The following is a 15,463-nucleotide window of genomic DNA, read 5'->3' on the forward strand; positions in this document are numbered from 1 at the left end:
CATCCTTTTGGTCTGGAAAGAACCACATGTGGCTTTTGCCTCTTCCTGTACTGAGTATCCAGTTACTTCACCAGCAAATATTTATATGTCAATACCCCCTGCCTCAGATGGAATATACTTGTTGTGCAGGAACAATCCTATAAAGAGAGTATGGATCTTTGATGTACAGTGGGATACATTGGCATAACATCTGTGATGATCGTGGCTTAGGGCCATGAAACCTGAAAAAACCTCTGTCTCTCCCCCATCCGCAATCGGAACACGGCTGTAGGTTGAAATCCTCTTTGGAGGCCCTGCTATACGTCCTGCCAACAGAAGATTTTTGTGTGTGGCAGCACTTTGGAGGAATTCCTTCTCAAAGGAGGTAAAACTAGGCCATCCCCGAGGGTGGTTCGGCAGGCAGGGAAAGCAATGTTATTGGCACTTGCTTTCCATACATGACTTAAGAGTCAGACTCTCATCCTTTCAATTTTAAGGCTTGTGCTTTGTTTTTTGCTAGCTGATGATGCCTTCTTTGGTTTTGTTCTTTTATCTGAACCGCTGGAGGTGGTGGTATGTTAGACCTAAACAGCAGTGTAGAGAAAAACCTAACAGGTCTCTGCAAGAGCCCTGCTCCTCTCTTAGCTGCTGATGCCATCTTTACTAGCTGCAGCCTCAACACTATAGCATCCCCTTCCCAAATACCTGTTAACAAAGCAATCATTGCCTTAACCACCACAGTTCCCTCCCATGCTATTCCAGTTCTAAGAAAAGCATCCACTGGTCTGTTTACATATCACACACAAGTAACAGACTTTCTGAGGGGGCTGGTGCTGCTTGTGTCTTCTATAAACATGTTTCCTTATCATGACATGCGGCTGATAACTGTCAGATGCAACCAGGCTGAATGCTGAAGCAGACACAGTCACCACTATGGCAGCAGAGATATAGGGAAAGGAAGGCTGGATTTCTTTGCTGGAGGAACCTGCTTAGCTGTTGCTGGATAATGAATAGCAGTGAGTGAGGCGCAGTGCAGCACAGCATGTTCATATTGAGAATAAACATCACAAGAGTCTTTTCCACTTATTCCTGGGTCGCCTGTTCAGCAGCAAGGACATGGTCGCTCATCCTTCCTGAGTGGGTTGTGCATATGCAGACCTTGACTAAGCCAGAACAGCAGCACCAAAGCAGAGGAAGATTCAGTCATGTGCTGGATTGTTAATCCAGATGGGAAACTGTTGTAAATACTTCATTTTGCGGTATGGTGCATGGCCATCGCTTTGTAGAGACACATGGCTATTGCTAAAGAGGGCCCCAAACTGAGCAATTGGGTGATACAAGGTACCCTAACCCACCTTCTATTGTTAAATGGCAAAAAACTTACTCCGCTGTGGAGGACAGAGCATAAGAAAGGCCACACCTAGCCACTGGTTGGAAGGGGCAAGAAAAGGTCAATAAAAGGATCCACCCCTTTCTCAGATAAGCTTTGTAGTGTGTAGGGATAAAGCCAGGATCAAAAGCATTGGGTGCTTCAGGACATGCCCAAGACCATACATTCTCTCCCCCTCTACAACCCACCCACCACCCCAAGCATTGTGCCATTCTGAGTGGAAAGCATTTTAATAGTGCGCTATTACAAACCCACATCCTTGTTCTTTATATCAGTCCTAGTGACTGGCTCTCCAGCACTAGCAAACATGATCCTCTCTTGCTGCAGTCTCTTTGATGCTTTGTCCATTTTCCATCCGGCTCAAGTCTTCAGGAACATTTCTTGAGATGGCGAGAGTGCCTATGTACAGCATCCACAAAGGCCCCCACGTGCTCCGGGCTCATGTCAGGATACAAGCCATGACCCAGGTTGGCAATGTAGTGCTTGGAGCCAAAGCCTTCCACCATCTTCTTCACCAGCTCCCCAATCTTCTCCTGACAAAAGTGAAGAAGAATCAGCAGGGCAAGACAGTTGAAGCAACCAACCTAGGCTAACTTATAGTGTATTGGAAGAAGGGGGGGGGAGTATTTGACAGACTCAGTGCAGACAGTCCTTACAACCATTGTTTGCTAACTAAGAGCATCCTGTGGCTTTCTGTGTTGGGTCTAACCTCGTCCATTACTGAAATGTGTCCCCCCCGCCCACCAACAGCTTCCCACTGAAGTAACTTGACCTTAGCCCTAAGAAATGTTCCCTGACATTTGTCTAGGGGGCTTGTGATACCTGCCTCTTTACCTTTGGTGCATAGAGGGCACATGGATCCAAATTCCCTTGTAAGGTAATGTCTTTCCCGATCCGCTGACTGCAACAGAACAAAATAAAACATCAGTACCTGCTCTGGAGGTTGAGGGGGGATACTTGTAAGCAGCAGAGCAAGATGTAGCTCCTCATCATCACAAGAATGTGAGATACTTACAAAATCAGATGGTTTTAAAACAAGAAGAGCAATGGTTGGAAGCTGTAAGAGCTAATGATGGTTGCCTACATCTACTTGACACCTGTGTCCCAGGTGCCTCTTGGGTCTAATTCTGATGTATCTGGCTAGCCCTAGTTAGAAGGTTGTACCTAATTAAACTTATCCAGGTTGTACTTATGTTGCAAAGTCATAAAATATTGTAGTTGGAAGCCTCTAGCGAAGAAGAGCTCACTGCCCAGCTCTTCCCATTAGGACATTTCTAACAAGATTTAGCCAAAATTCTGCTTCCTTGTGGTTTCCACCCATTCCTTCTAGCCCTGCTAACTGAAACAGTAGAGTGAAATTTACTTTGTTCCACTGACCACATGAAACAATCAGCTCTCTGTTTCCCAACTGCTGCATGTGAGCAGGGTTTGGTTCTTCATAGTGGCAATCCAATGAAGGAGCTCCCTGCACCTATAAACTGCTGGCTCCTCTTATTTACTATCCCCAGTCCATTCTGCTTAGCCAGTAGTTGTTGTATCCACAATACTGTATGAAGCAAAATTTATGGGAAACGAAAGGATTCTAATATTGGGAAAAGCACTCTAGAAATCCTACCAACCCTCCTAACAGTCCCTATGGAAGGCCAGTCAATTTCTCACCGAGCAGCCTGGGGAGAGATGGTCCAGTCCAGGCCAATCACCTCATAGCCACATTGTGCCAAATCCTCTAGGGCGTAATGCGCATCCTTGGCAAAGATGATCTGAGAGAGGAGACAAAACAACAGGACAATGTGGTGGGCAGGGCTGCGTGCTTGGCACCAAAGCAAGAATGGTGAACCTGTGGCCCTCCAGACGCAGTTTGGCCGCCTTTGCCATCATCCCTGGCTGGTACTAGTGCTCCTGCGAGTTAGGAGTCCAGCAGAATCTGGAGGGCAACAGGTCTCCTCCATTGTAAGACATTCACATCCACAAACAAGCAGAGCTTCTCTTGGTGCACGGTGGGAAAGGGGGGAACAGGACAACGGAGAAGTTTCTATAGGTAAGCAGATCTTTGCAGGCAGGTCCTTGACCGGCTTGCCCAGTTGGCATTGCTTCATTACTTGGCTGCCTTCTAGTGGTGAAACAGGACTACTACAACTTTGTACTTTGCTTTTATTTTAAAAGGGGGGTTTCTCCTTAACACAGACACATCAGCCCCAAGCTAAAAGGAAAGACAGAAAACAGGGAATGGGGACAGGCAGCAGACAGACCAAGAGATACCTCCAGCCTGAAATATCTTCCATCACAGCCCCTCCTGCCATCCCAGAATTGGCTTGGAATGCAGGTGATTTCGAGGGAGGTTGTGTGGGGCAGATTCCCTCCAAGCAGTCAACAGCTTGGTATATAATGTAGGAGCACAAGAAGTTCCTTCTGCAGATTCCTTCACTTCCGGTCAATACTGCTGTTCCTGCTATCTCACAGGAACTTGAGAAGTTGCCTCATGAGACAGGTCAGACCTAGTTTGCACCATATTCCCTGACTGGCAACACCTCTCCAGGGTCTCAGATTTATTTCCTTCCTTCCTATTATTATTATTGTCAGGGACTCAGCGGGAGCGCAGGGAGGAGAGGAGATGGAGAGCGAGGGGGAGCAATCCGAGGGCAGCGTAGGAGAATATGACAGCAGCCCGATAGATTCCATGAGCCTCTCCAGCGAATCGGAAGATTCACAGAAGGGGGCGCCGATGGGCAGGGCAAGGGGCGACCCAAGGGGGACACCCCAGAAGCAAGGGGCCAGCGGGGACTCCCAGAGCAGCAGTTGGAAATCAGGACCAGCTTCCCCACCAGAGCGTAGTGGGGGGGAGGAGTCCCAGGTGTCAGAGCCCACATATGCACCACCAGCGAGAGAAGATGAGTCAGGGTTGGCCACGCCTCCATCGGAGAGCGAGGGAACGGTCAAGAGGAAAGTTGCAGGCTGGGCGCGCGCGCCAAGTTCAAATGTACAGGCGAGCGGCACAGAAGGTAGCCCGGATAGGGAACCAGGTCCTAAAGCCCGCCGGAAGGAGGGGGAAGAATCATCAGGGTCAGCGTCAGAGGAGTCCAGAAAGGATGAAACCCTAGCGGGCAGGAGGGCCCAGAGGAGAAAGGAACTTAGGAAGAGGTGGAGCAAAGCGAGAGTGTTAAACTGGTGTGGAAGGGGCGGAGACTCAGACGGGACTTCGCCGGTCTAAGGTCGAGACGTAGAGCTGCGCGCTGCGGCTTTAAAATGGAAACTGAACCTCAATAAAGACTTTTGTACATAACTACAGCCTAGCGTTGGTCCTCTGTGAGCTGGGACCTGGAGGCAGCTCTGACAATTATTATTATTATTATTATTATTATTATTATTATTATTATTATACCTTGCCCATCTGGCTGAGTTGCCCCAACCACTCTGGATGACTTCCAACATAAAAACATAACAAAACCTTAAACCTTAAAAAGCTTCCTATACAGTACAGCAGAGCTTTCCAGACTTTTCATGTTGGTGACACGGTTTTTAGACATGCATCATTTCGTGACACAGTAATTAAGCTTTACTAGCAAACCGGAGCTTAAACTAAACCCCTTTCCAGCCCTGGCAGGAGCGTGGGGAGTGTTTGCACGGCAAACCTACACACTGCAGCTGACACACTTAACGTGTCGCAACACAGTTTGGAAAGCTCTGCTATACAGGGCTGCTTTCAGATGTCTTCTAATGGTTATATAGCTACTCATCTCCTTGACATCTGATGGGAGGGCGTTCCACAGGATGGGCACAGCTACGGAGAAGGCCCTCTCTGCCTGGTTCCCTGTAACTTCACTTCTCGCAGTGATGGAACCACCAGAAGACCCTCGGTGCTGAATCTCAGTGTCCAGGCTGAACAATGGGGGTAAAGATGCTCCTTCAGGTATCCTGGGCAGAGGCTGTTTAGGACTTGGAAACCTGCTACCTTGTCCTTTCAATGGAAGATGCCAGGATTTGAACCTGGCACCTCCCACGTGCATATCCTGAGCTTTATCCCAGAGCTATACTCCTTCCCAGTGCTGAGGTAGGGATGTCCCAGATTATCAAATGAGTGTGTTAAGGAGTAACCTCCAGCACATGGGTGTGTACAGTACTAGTAAATAGATACCAAAAGCCAAACTTCTCCAGGATTTAGGAAAGTTCGTAGCCCACCTCAACCAATCAGTATGAGTTGGGGCAAACATTTTTTTAAGGGGGTAGAATTTTCCTGCTCCCCAATTCTTACAGTAGGAGCCTGACTTAAGAGAAGGATACCCAGTCCTGCTCTCACCTTATCCTCTGCTCTCTTTCTGACTCTACAAGAAGTTCCTTTCAGCCTTGTGGCACCATGGTCCTCTGCTTTTAATTGTGCACAAGGCACACTAGAGGAGATGCCCATACATACACCAGTATTGCCCATCTATATTTCTTCTGGAAGGCAGCTCCCAAAGGCCTTCTGTCCTACCCTCGGTATGGACAGATGGAGCGGCCTTCCATGGCTGCTGCTTCAATATCACCATGTGGTATCTGTTTTTAGGATGAACAAAAAACTCCAGCAGTCCTTCCAGCTCCAAGATCTGCTGATCCTATGAATCCCACAAGGAACCCAAGAGATCTGTCTCTTACCATGGGCACCAGAGGCAGGTCGTCTTCCCGTAGCTTGCTCTTCACTCGCTTGGCAATGCAACGGATGGCGGGGAGGGCAAACTCTGCAAACTGCTCTGGCCCCAGGTGTCCTGCGTGGGACTCAAAAAGCTGTATAGCCTGCCAAGAGAGACAGCACCAAGAAATCAGCATCCCTCTAGGCTGACATCTCTCCCTCTTAAGTGCAACTCTTCCACAAATATCAGAAAGGACTGTTCCTTCCCCATAGCACACAAGTGGGCCTCCTCCACTCACCCACACCCCAAGGAAAGGTTGCCCTTGGCACCAAAAAGTTTGCCCACGCCTGGCACAGAACAATGCATTTCCCCCCCCTAATCCAATCTCTCCTGACACAAGGCAAGCGATTCCAGTAAACAATCTATAATTCTTCAACTGCAACCAATGCTATAATTAAACTGCCTTAGGCTGCCATCCTAAACCCCCTATTTGGAAGTAAATCACACGGGGGGGGGGAGAATGCCAGTGGGGCTTAGTTCTGAGTACATATGAATAAGATCAGAGTGTTAATTTACAGACCTTATTCTCATCACCATCATCTAAAAGGTTGTGCTCTAGGAGGTTGTCACAAGCTAAGGAAATCAGCTGGAAGGCTATTTCTTCTCATGTTCCAGCTGTAAGTTGTGTGAATGGAATAGAATTCACAAATGGAGGTAGGAATCGCACCAGCTGACCCCACCTCCCATGCATTCCACATAAGGCAAGAGGGAGCATCTGGTGCACAGTGCTTGTCCCCATGACTGGGAACCCTGCCATGCTTCCCAATCAGATGCATAGCCCATTGTCACCTTAGTGCTGAATGAATAAAACCAGGGAGGGCTGAAACCAGCTGGCATGATCTTGGGGAGGAGGAGAGGTTTGCTGTGATATGCAGAGTGCCATCAGGCAGCAATTTTGGCAAAGGAGGAAAGCTGTTTTCCTTTTCTTTTATTTGCAACCACGAGGGCTAAAAGCAAAGTGATTGGATTCTGTAATAAAAGGTTACATGATAAGATTATGATTAGCAGCATGGCACTACTGATTTCTTGCCGGCACCCTTTACCTTCCTAAAGTAAGCTTTTTTTCCAGATCTCATTTGTCTTAAGGGTCATGGCTATAGAAGACGAAGGGTATCTCAAAAGTGCCTTGAAAAATGAGTGGCAAATTTGTCCAACTTACAGCTATGCCTGAAAGCTTGTGGGCAGGAGCTGCCCAGGAGTCTACAGCTCTTCTCAAGCAGGATGATGCCACTTTCTTCTTCCACTTACCTGAGCGCCTGCAGCCACCTGCCCCACCAGGTAATCCACAATTACATCAGTCAATAACGTGAGTAGACGGTGACTGGCCTCAGGGTGCCGGTAGAGCCAGGCCTTGGCTTTGGCCATTGTGTTGGAGCCGCCACCTTCAATCATATAGGACATCAGTGTCCACTAGGAAGCAGACAATAAGCAGAAAGTGAAAGCAGGCATGAATTCAAAAGCACTTGTTCCAATGCCTCACCATGCCCAAGTCAGCTTCTGTAAGGCAAGTGGTTCTTGCAGAAACTGTGAGGCAGCTCTGTTCTTCTTCTTATTTTATTTACTATTATCATTTATTGAATTTACATACTGGCCTTCACCTGCGTATCTCAGGGCAGTTCACAACATATCAGGTTACTTGTTCAGTTCAGAACCAGGCCTTAACCCCTCTGGGTTCCTAAAAACCAGAAGCTGTATTTGCCTTAATTGATATCATTCACTTCTAAAGATGTCATGCATTGCCTCTCCTGCCCCAAAACTTACATGCCCAAGCTTTGATGCTTCCACTCTTAAGTTGACTTTTGGCCAACTGTAATCAGTCAAATGCATGACCATTTTTAATGTTCACCTAAATGAAATGCAACACACTTATTTTAAGCAATATCTTAAGGAGATACTTGGCACACCCTTTCCAGTGTGTCTTCCCTGCCCAGCAGAGAATGCTGGAAAGGAAGGCATAGAAAAGCCGCCTCTCTCAGCCACCTGCCACCCATCAGTTAGTTCCACAAATATCATCCTATGAAGTCAATGTTTGAGCAGCAGCAAGCTAAGGCAGGGAGTTGGGGACCCAACGGCCTTACTAGGAGAGAGCATGAACAACGCCAGCCTGTAAGTGACACCCGCCATGACACTCTCTTCTCTGCAGAGTTGTCAAATGCTGCAGCTACAAATCCACGGTACCCAGAATCCACCTGGCCTCATGCAGCGGCACAGATGGCCAGCACATCCCAACATTTCCCAGCGCCCACCAGCATTTTTAGGGAATGACACACAATCTCTTTGGGAGATGCCCATTTCCAAAGAACTGTACTTACCGGGGCGCCAGAGAAGCCGATCAAGGGCACCTTCCCTTCCAATTTGTGCCGGGTCAACGTGATGGCCTGGAAGACGTAGCCAAGCTCTGCTGCCACATCCACTTTCTGGCGGAGTTTCAGCAGGTCCTCGACTTCCTTCAGTGGCTCAGGGAAGGTGGGCCCCTTGCCAGGCACCATCACTACCTCCATGCCTAGCGCCTAGGAAAGCAGCAGGGTGTTAAGGAATTTCTTTCTATAAGTGGTACAGCCGCCCCCCCACCGCCCCTCCCCACGTCCAGCATCTCTTACCTGGGGCACCACCAAGATGTCTGAGAAGATGATGGCAGCATCGAGAGGAAAGCGCCGTAGAGGCTGAAAGGAAGAAGAACACACAGACCTTGTAGAGGGTGCTCTGCCCCGTTTTTAAGCTAGAAATTACACGTGTGTAGAAAGAGAACCACCCTCTCATAGGAGAGAGGAAATATTTGAAAATACAAAGGCAGTAAGCCTGAAAACTCAGAATCCAGGGAAAACTGGAAGGGGGAAGGAGGGCAAGATTTCTGCTGAGGCCCAAAAGCTAGTGCACTATAGACGTAGCATATGAACCCCAGAACATAGGATGCTGCCTTAGGATGCTGAATCAGAGAATAGGATATTGAATCAGACCACTAGTCCATCTAGCTCAGTGATATCTATACTAACTGGAAACTCTTCTCCAGGGGTCAGGTAGGAGTCCAGTCCTACCTGGAGATGTTGGGGATTGAACCTGGGACCATCTGTGTGCAAGGCATGTGCTCTCACCTTCATGAAAGAGAATGCCAGGCAGTGCTGTTGCAGACATTCCAATAGGCAGCCCGAACCCGGCAGCCTAGATTTTCAGCAGACAATGATACAGTCCTGCCTGTGTACTGCACAAGATGATCTTCCCGCAGCCTGGCTTTCTTGGTCCTTTGAGTCCACATCTCCCCTGATTTACCACCACTATACTATTACCAAAATATTCAAATTCAGACGGTACGGTGAGGAAGTATCACTTCCTGTAAAGGTAAAGTGGGTGTGCTGTATGTGGAGCACAGCATGGGACATGGGGAAAGGCATAAATAGGTTCCCGTACGCTGGAGGGTATGCAGGAACCCATTCCTGTCTTTCCCCGAGTCCATTTTAAGTACAGATATGTAGGAAAACAGCACTGATACACAGACTACACCAATACACAGGACAATGTTGGTTTGTGGAGCTCCTCTCTACACCCAAAAGAAAAGGAGTCTAGTATTCAAAATTGCAAAAATAAAGGAGCTATGATTATTATTTTTTTATGGCAGGAAAAGACTACAAAGATAATAAGAACCAAAACGATAATCTGTTCAAGTTGACTCAAAACCTAAATTAGTCCAAAACAGAATGAGATTAGAATGAGTAGAAAAAGAGAAAGAGTGTGTGTGTGTGTGTGTGTGTGTGTGAGTGAGTGAGAGAGAGAGAGAGAGAGAGAGGGAGAAAGAAAGAGAGAGAGAGAGAGAGAGAGAGAGAGAGAGGGAGGGAGAGAGACCAAGAGAGTTATGAACATTAAAAAAAAATACAGTAATGTTTACAGGTGTGCTGTCAGAGGGACAATGAACACTGAAAAACATATTGACAGGTTGTATAACGAAGTGAGGCAAAACAGAAGGAAGCACTGCATAAATGCTGTCTTTTTATTTATTTATTTTCTTTAAAAAAGAGGTGGAAGAATTCCACAAGCAGTCAGCTGCATAGAATTTTGGGGTTTTTTTTACAATTGAACAAAAAGGAACAAACGTTATGCCATTTATAACATTTCTGAAGAGAAAAACAGTGCTGTGCGGAGGGCTGTGTTAATGAATGTTACTAAAATAGACTTAATAGAAATGTTTGTAATGATGTTGCGAAAAAGAACATGGGGGGAGGGAATCAGAGACCCATGAAAATGCCAAAAGCAGAGAAAAGGGAGGAGGTCCAAGAAGTAGACACATTATAAAAGAATAAAGGGAAAGCACGCTGCACAGATGTATGTTATTTGAGAAGGAAATGGGTCTTAGAAAACAATCGTGCATCATCTGTCTTTCAGGACATTGCTAGAGCGTACGAAGTGCCTTTGTGCATTTGAAAGCACACCGAGTCCAATCAAATGCTTCCATTTTGAATTAGGCAATCTGATGCACATGTATCAATTGTCCACTCCCAGGTATTCAAAACGGTGTGTATGGGGAGCCTTGCATGTTAGCCCCCACTCCAACCTCCCCATCCCTATGTGGAAGCTTCAGATCTTTGGAAGCTGAGCATGAAGGTCTAAGAGCATTCTACTAGCCATAATGGGCTACATTCTGCCTCCATGGTCAAATGCAGCAATGCTTCTGAGTACCAGTTACAGGGAGCTGCAGGAGGGAAGAGTGCTCTTGAGCTCATGTGCCGCTCACGGGTTTCCCACAGGCATCTGGTTGGCCATTGTGAGAACAGGATGCAAGACTAGATGTGCCATTGGCCTGGCCCGGCATGACTCTTCTTTACGTTCTTATTCAGAGGAATGCACTTAGAAGCCTCCCTGCAGACAGGACCTCTGCTTTATCAGGGTTCCAGTTATGGATGTTTTAAGCAAGTTCAAATGAATGCCTTCAGAATAGAGCCAACATGTAGCGACACTGGAGGAGAGACTTCATGCACACACCCTGCTACCCTTCCTGCTCCATGGCACACCCAACAGAGACATTATTGCTCAGCCAAGCACGGTCTGTGCAAGGGAAAGCGTAATAGTCACAGTGGAAATATCAGTTTCCTATTAGTAGAGTTGCCAAGACTTCCGTATCTTGGTTCTCAAACTTAATCCATTCCAGAAGTCTGTTTGACTCTCAAAACCATTCGAAAACCAAGGCGTGGCTTCTGATTGGCTACAGGAGCTTCCTGCACTCAAGCGGAAGCCGCGGAAGCCATGTCAGACGTTCAGCTTCTGAAAAACTTACTTCCGGGTTTGCGGCGTTCAGGAGCTAATTTGTTCGACAACTAAGCCGTTTGGGAACCAAGGTACCACGGCATGTTTTAGCTAGTGAGCCCTTTCTTTCGTATTTCTTTTTAAAATATTTATATTGTATTGAAAGAAACACAAAAATGCATTTATCAAAATTATAACGTTCTGTTAGTAATTTTACATTTGTGGTAATAACTTATTACTTATATACCTATCTTTCATATTTTATCACAATCCCTCTTTCATATTTCATATTTCAGGCACATTTTCATTTGTGCCTGCTGGAGTCAACACGTTCATCGTGAAATGGGGTGGAATTCAGCTAAGTTGTTGCATGAGTAAAATGAGCACTTTCCCTCCCCTGCTCCCCTCAAAACTTGCTCTGGAAAATTGGGGAAACAGTCCAGATCAGGTTTAAAGGGCATGTGGACGGGAGCTAGAGGGAAGTCCCATTGTGCAAGCAGACCTTGTTCCACTTGTGAACAGCCTACTTCTCACTATGTTGAATTCCACCCATGGACACTATTGTTTTTATATTCAAGGAACAGTGTAGAACAACATGCCAAATTATTTCCTGAAGAATGCTTAGAAATATCTAATGAAGAAGTCTACAATGCTTCTAAAAACTGGGGTGGTGGTGTTTTTTTAGCCTGAGAGCCACATTCCCTCCAGGGGAATGTTCCAGGAGTCACAAGGCAGAGGCAAAGTGGGCAAAGCAACAAATGTAAGTTTTCCCTTTGCACAATGAGCTAGTTTCTACACACCCCTCTTTCTCCTCCACCCAGGCAAGCAAGAAGCATTATCAGAGCTCATGACACATTCCAGCCAGACAAAAAGAAGGGTGTGAAGCAGATACAGTCCCAAGGGACAGATAAGGCCACATTTGGTCGCTGGATCTGAGTTCTCCACCCCTGACCTAAATATATAAGTTGCCCATGCAACTGAATAGCAAATGCAGCAAGGAGGACATTAAAACCCAAGTCAATAACTGCTATTTAGTTTTGCTATTTAGATGGAAGAGACAAATGAAATTGGTTAGGGAAAGGAAGATGAGATGGTGAATCTGGGGAGCCTCTTGTAAAACTATGCTGGTGACCATCTTTTGGGAGCAAATGTCACAGTTTATACTCTGGGGTATATTCAGCTCCTGCCACAGTCTGCAGAACAGGAATAACCTTCAATTGTGAATGGGGAAGGGAGAGAGAAATCTCCCTCCTGGAACACTTGCAGAATAAGTTCACAACATACCTGCAGGGTCAGTTCACAACACTTCTCTGGTGATCGACAGGTAGCAAAGAAATCCTGAGCTGCTCGCGTCTCTCGAAACTCTGCAAAAAAAGAAAAAGAAAAAAAGAAAATGGAGTGGCAGAGAGATGCCTCTCAAAAGGAATGCAACTTAACCTAGAGGAGAGATGCGGGGAACCTAGGAGCTTCCAGATGTTGTTGGACTCCAATTTCCATAATGCTGACCATTGACCATTCTGGGTGGTACTGATGGGAGACAGCTTCCAGCAACATCCGGAGGGCCATAGATTCCCTCCATCTGTGGACTAAAGGAACCCGCCTCAGAAATGGGTAAAGGCTAATTATGTCAATCACAGAGGTGTTGCAAAGAAAATAATCCAGCCACAGGACACTATCTGTCAATGCTTTTCAGAACTGAAGTTTCTCCCAGATCCATCTTGTGGGCAGATACTAACAGCTGGATTCTTGCTTTCAGAATCTTCCAAAGGCTCTGGTCTTGAGAGCTTCTTTCCCTCTCCCTCCTACTCATTTTTAGGTAATCGTACTCCTCTCTCAGAACTCAAGGCCAACCAGCAGGCCATCCCAGCCCCAAAGACAGGAATACAAGATCCAAACATATTTGCCCCAAACACCTCAGTCACTTCCCTTACCTGGGAGGTACCTTCCTGCTTGCCTCATGCACCAAACAGGGGTGTATTCTGTCTCTTCTCCATGTGCTGCTCGGAGGAAGGTATCATTCTTCAGTTCAGGGAATTCTGTGAGACTTATCAGGGAACAGAAAACAGCCACTCATCCAAAGGCCTGGGTGAAGAGGTGTGTTTGACCATTTATCAAAAAGCATCCAATATAATGTGACTCCCAGGTGAAAGAACATTCTCCACCTCCTCCCCCTTTCAAATATTAAATTGATGACCAAGGAAGGTAATAAGTGGCACTCACTAACTAAAACTTGGAAAAAATATTTACAGACCATTTCCTCTCTCACTGCCATGTTGCTGTTTTCTTTGCTGCAAGAGGGGTGCAGTCTGTTTTACTTTCTCAAACAAACTACTGCATTACAATCTGAAGGAAACCAGAGGGGAAAAGACACACAAACACCAGTCCAGTCCATGGAACTATCATGGATTAAATTATCAGTGCCAGACAGGAACAGTTATTCTCCTCTTAGCTAGTTACAACTACAGGTTCTACATTCTATATTTATATTGGTCCCTTGGGGGACTATTTCTAATTTTATTTAACAGACATGCTGTCGACCACCTGAATGAAGTTGACAGACCACAGTTTGGGAACCCTTGCTTTACGCTGTGTCATTTGGATCAGAGCTAGATTTGGGCTTAGCCCTTGCAGTGTGTTCAAAAGCCTGGTTTGCCATGGCCACATGTGCAAGCACAGCTGTATGTATATTACAGTACTTCAGAAGTAGAGTCCATCAAGCCCACTGGGGCGTACGTGCTTTCACGCTGGCCACAAAGAGAGTAATACCATCATAGAAGCTGAAGTAGAGCAACCCAGGTAAAAGAAAGAATCTCACTGCAGCAAGCAGTGTCTGCTTACAGCACGCAGAATCATCTCGAATGCGCGCCGGAAGGGGGAAAGAGAAAAAGGAGCCTCTCCTTTTTTCTCATGCTCTGTAGCACTGCGTCTTAATGTCTAATGGATAAAAGCAGCGCAAAGCAAGGTGGAAACGCTTAACCCAAACTTTGCCTACTGGTGCTCAGCGGAACCGACATTCGGCGCAAAGCAGACAACTCGGCACCGTGTCAGCCCTGCCTGCACCAGCAACACGAGCTCAACCCCAAGTACTGCACGGGTGGACCTGCATGTCAGAAAGGGCGTCAGCGGCTGAGGTGCTGCTTCCCTGCAGCTTTTGAAGACCCAGCAGCCCGGCCAAGGGAACAAGCGGCAAATGTCACTCATCCCCTGTCCCACCCCACGAACCCACGACCGCACAATGCCTGCCCTCTCGCTTCCACTCACACGACCGGCCCGTTCTTCTCCATCCCGCCCGCGCTGCTGCGGCCGCCCTAATCCCGAGTCCTGGCAGGGAGAACAACACGCCTCTTCCTCCCCACTTCCGGGTTCCTTCCCCAGCTCCCGCAATTGGTGCTTGTGGGATCCACCCACGGCTCCCGCTGGGCGTGGCCGAGGCAGGACCCGCATTACCGTAATGTGCGCTGTAGCACGTCTCCCGGAAAAGTTAGGAAGGGAGGCACACAGCACACGCGCGGTCGCTTGTCTGGGGCGCTGGAGAGAGGGCAGAACCAGCACCGGGGAACAGGGCTCGTAGACGCCCAAGTGGTGGGGCAGCAAAAACCCCTCTGGTCTATTTTGAGCATAGACATCCAACAAGTAGCTGGCATTAGAACTCCTAATTAAATTAAATACAGTACAGAGAGCATTGCAACAACCCATATAGTTCATGGGAGCTAGACAAGTGCACCAAACCCTTGGGTCAAGGCAGCTATTGTGCATGCAGAAATGAATTAAAAAACAGAAATATGCATTCAGTTTCCCCACAAGTCCACTGCCCTCATGTAGCCCCCGTATTCACAGCCAAGGGGAATGATTAGGAAGCTGGGTTAGTACATCTGCTACTAGTTCTACATCCATAAAATATGTGGTATTTTCCTGTCCTAACCGATAAATGCCACTCCCTGTGCTTGGCTGATAAAAACTTTGGACCACCTCCTCCTCGGATACATTGTGCTCTTTGCTTGGAGATAAAAATTACCCTAACCACAGCACCACATGGGACCAATAGATAAAAATGTGGGAAGGTGTTGCCAAAGGCTGCTTTGTCTGTGCCTTATTTCTCATATTACTGGAGAATCCACAGCTAAGTCATGATATATATACACCAACAGCAAACACAGTTCTCAGCGATCCAGTCCTTATGTAACCAAAGGTGCAACAT

At 47.0% G+C, this 15,463-nt stretch overlaps 1 protein-coding gene across 1 annotated transcript; it reads right to left on the minus strand.

The window, feature by feature from the left end:
- Positions 1-1,586: 1,586 nt before the first annotated feature.
- Positions 1,587-14,657, minus strand: UROD (uroporphyrinogen decarboxylase). The gene is made up of 10 exons (XM_079980500.1): positions 14,527-14,657; positions 13,197-13,309; positions 12,550-12,629; positions 8,634-8,696; positions 8,346-8,543; positions 7,282-7,443; positions 5,999-6,136; positions 3,029-3,129; positions 2,204-2,270; positions 1,587-1,902 (listed from the first exon to the last, which is right to left on the minus strand). Exons 1-10 carry the CDS (start codon positions 14,547-14,549, stop codon positions 1,738-1,740), a joined length of 1,110 nt encoding a protein of 369 aa, XP_079836626.1. The 5' UTR covers positions 14,550-14,657; the 3' UTR covers positions 1,587-1,737.
- Positions 14,658-15,463: the final 806 nt, after the last annotated feature.

Source organism: Podarcis cretensis (genome assembly GCF_951804945.1).
Source record: "Podarcis cretensis genome assembly, chromosome: 6".
In the NCBI taxonomy this organism is placed as follows: domain Eukaryota; kingdom Metazoa; phylum Chordata; class Lepidosauria; order Squamata; family Lacertidae; genus Podarcis; species Podarcis cretensis.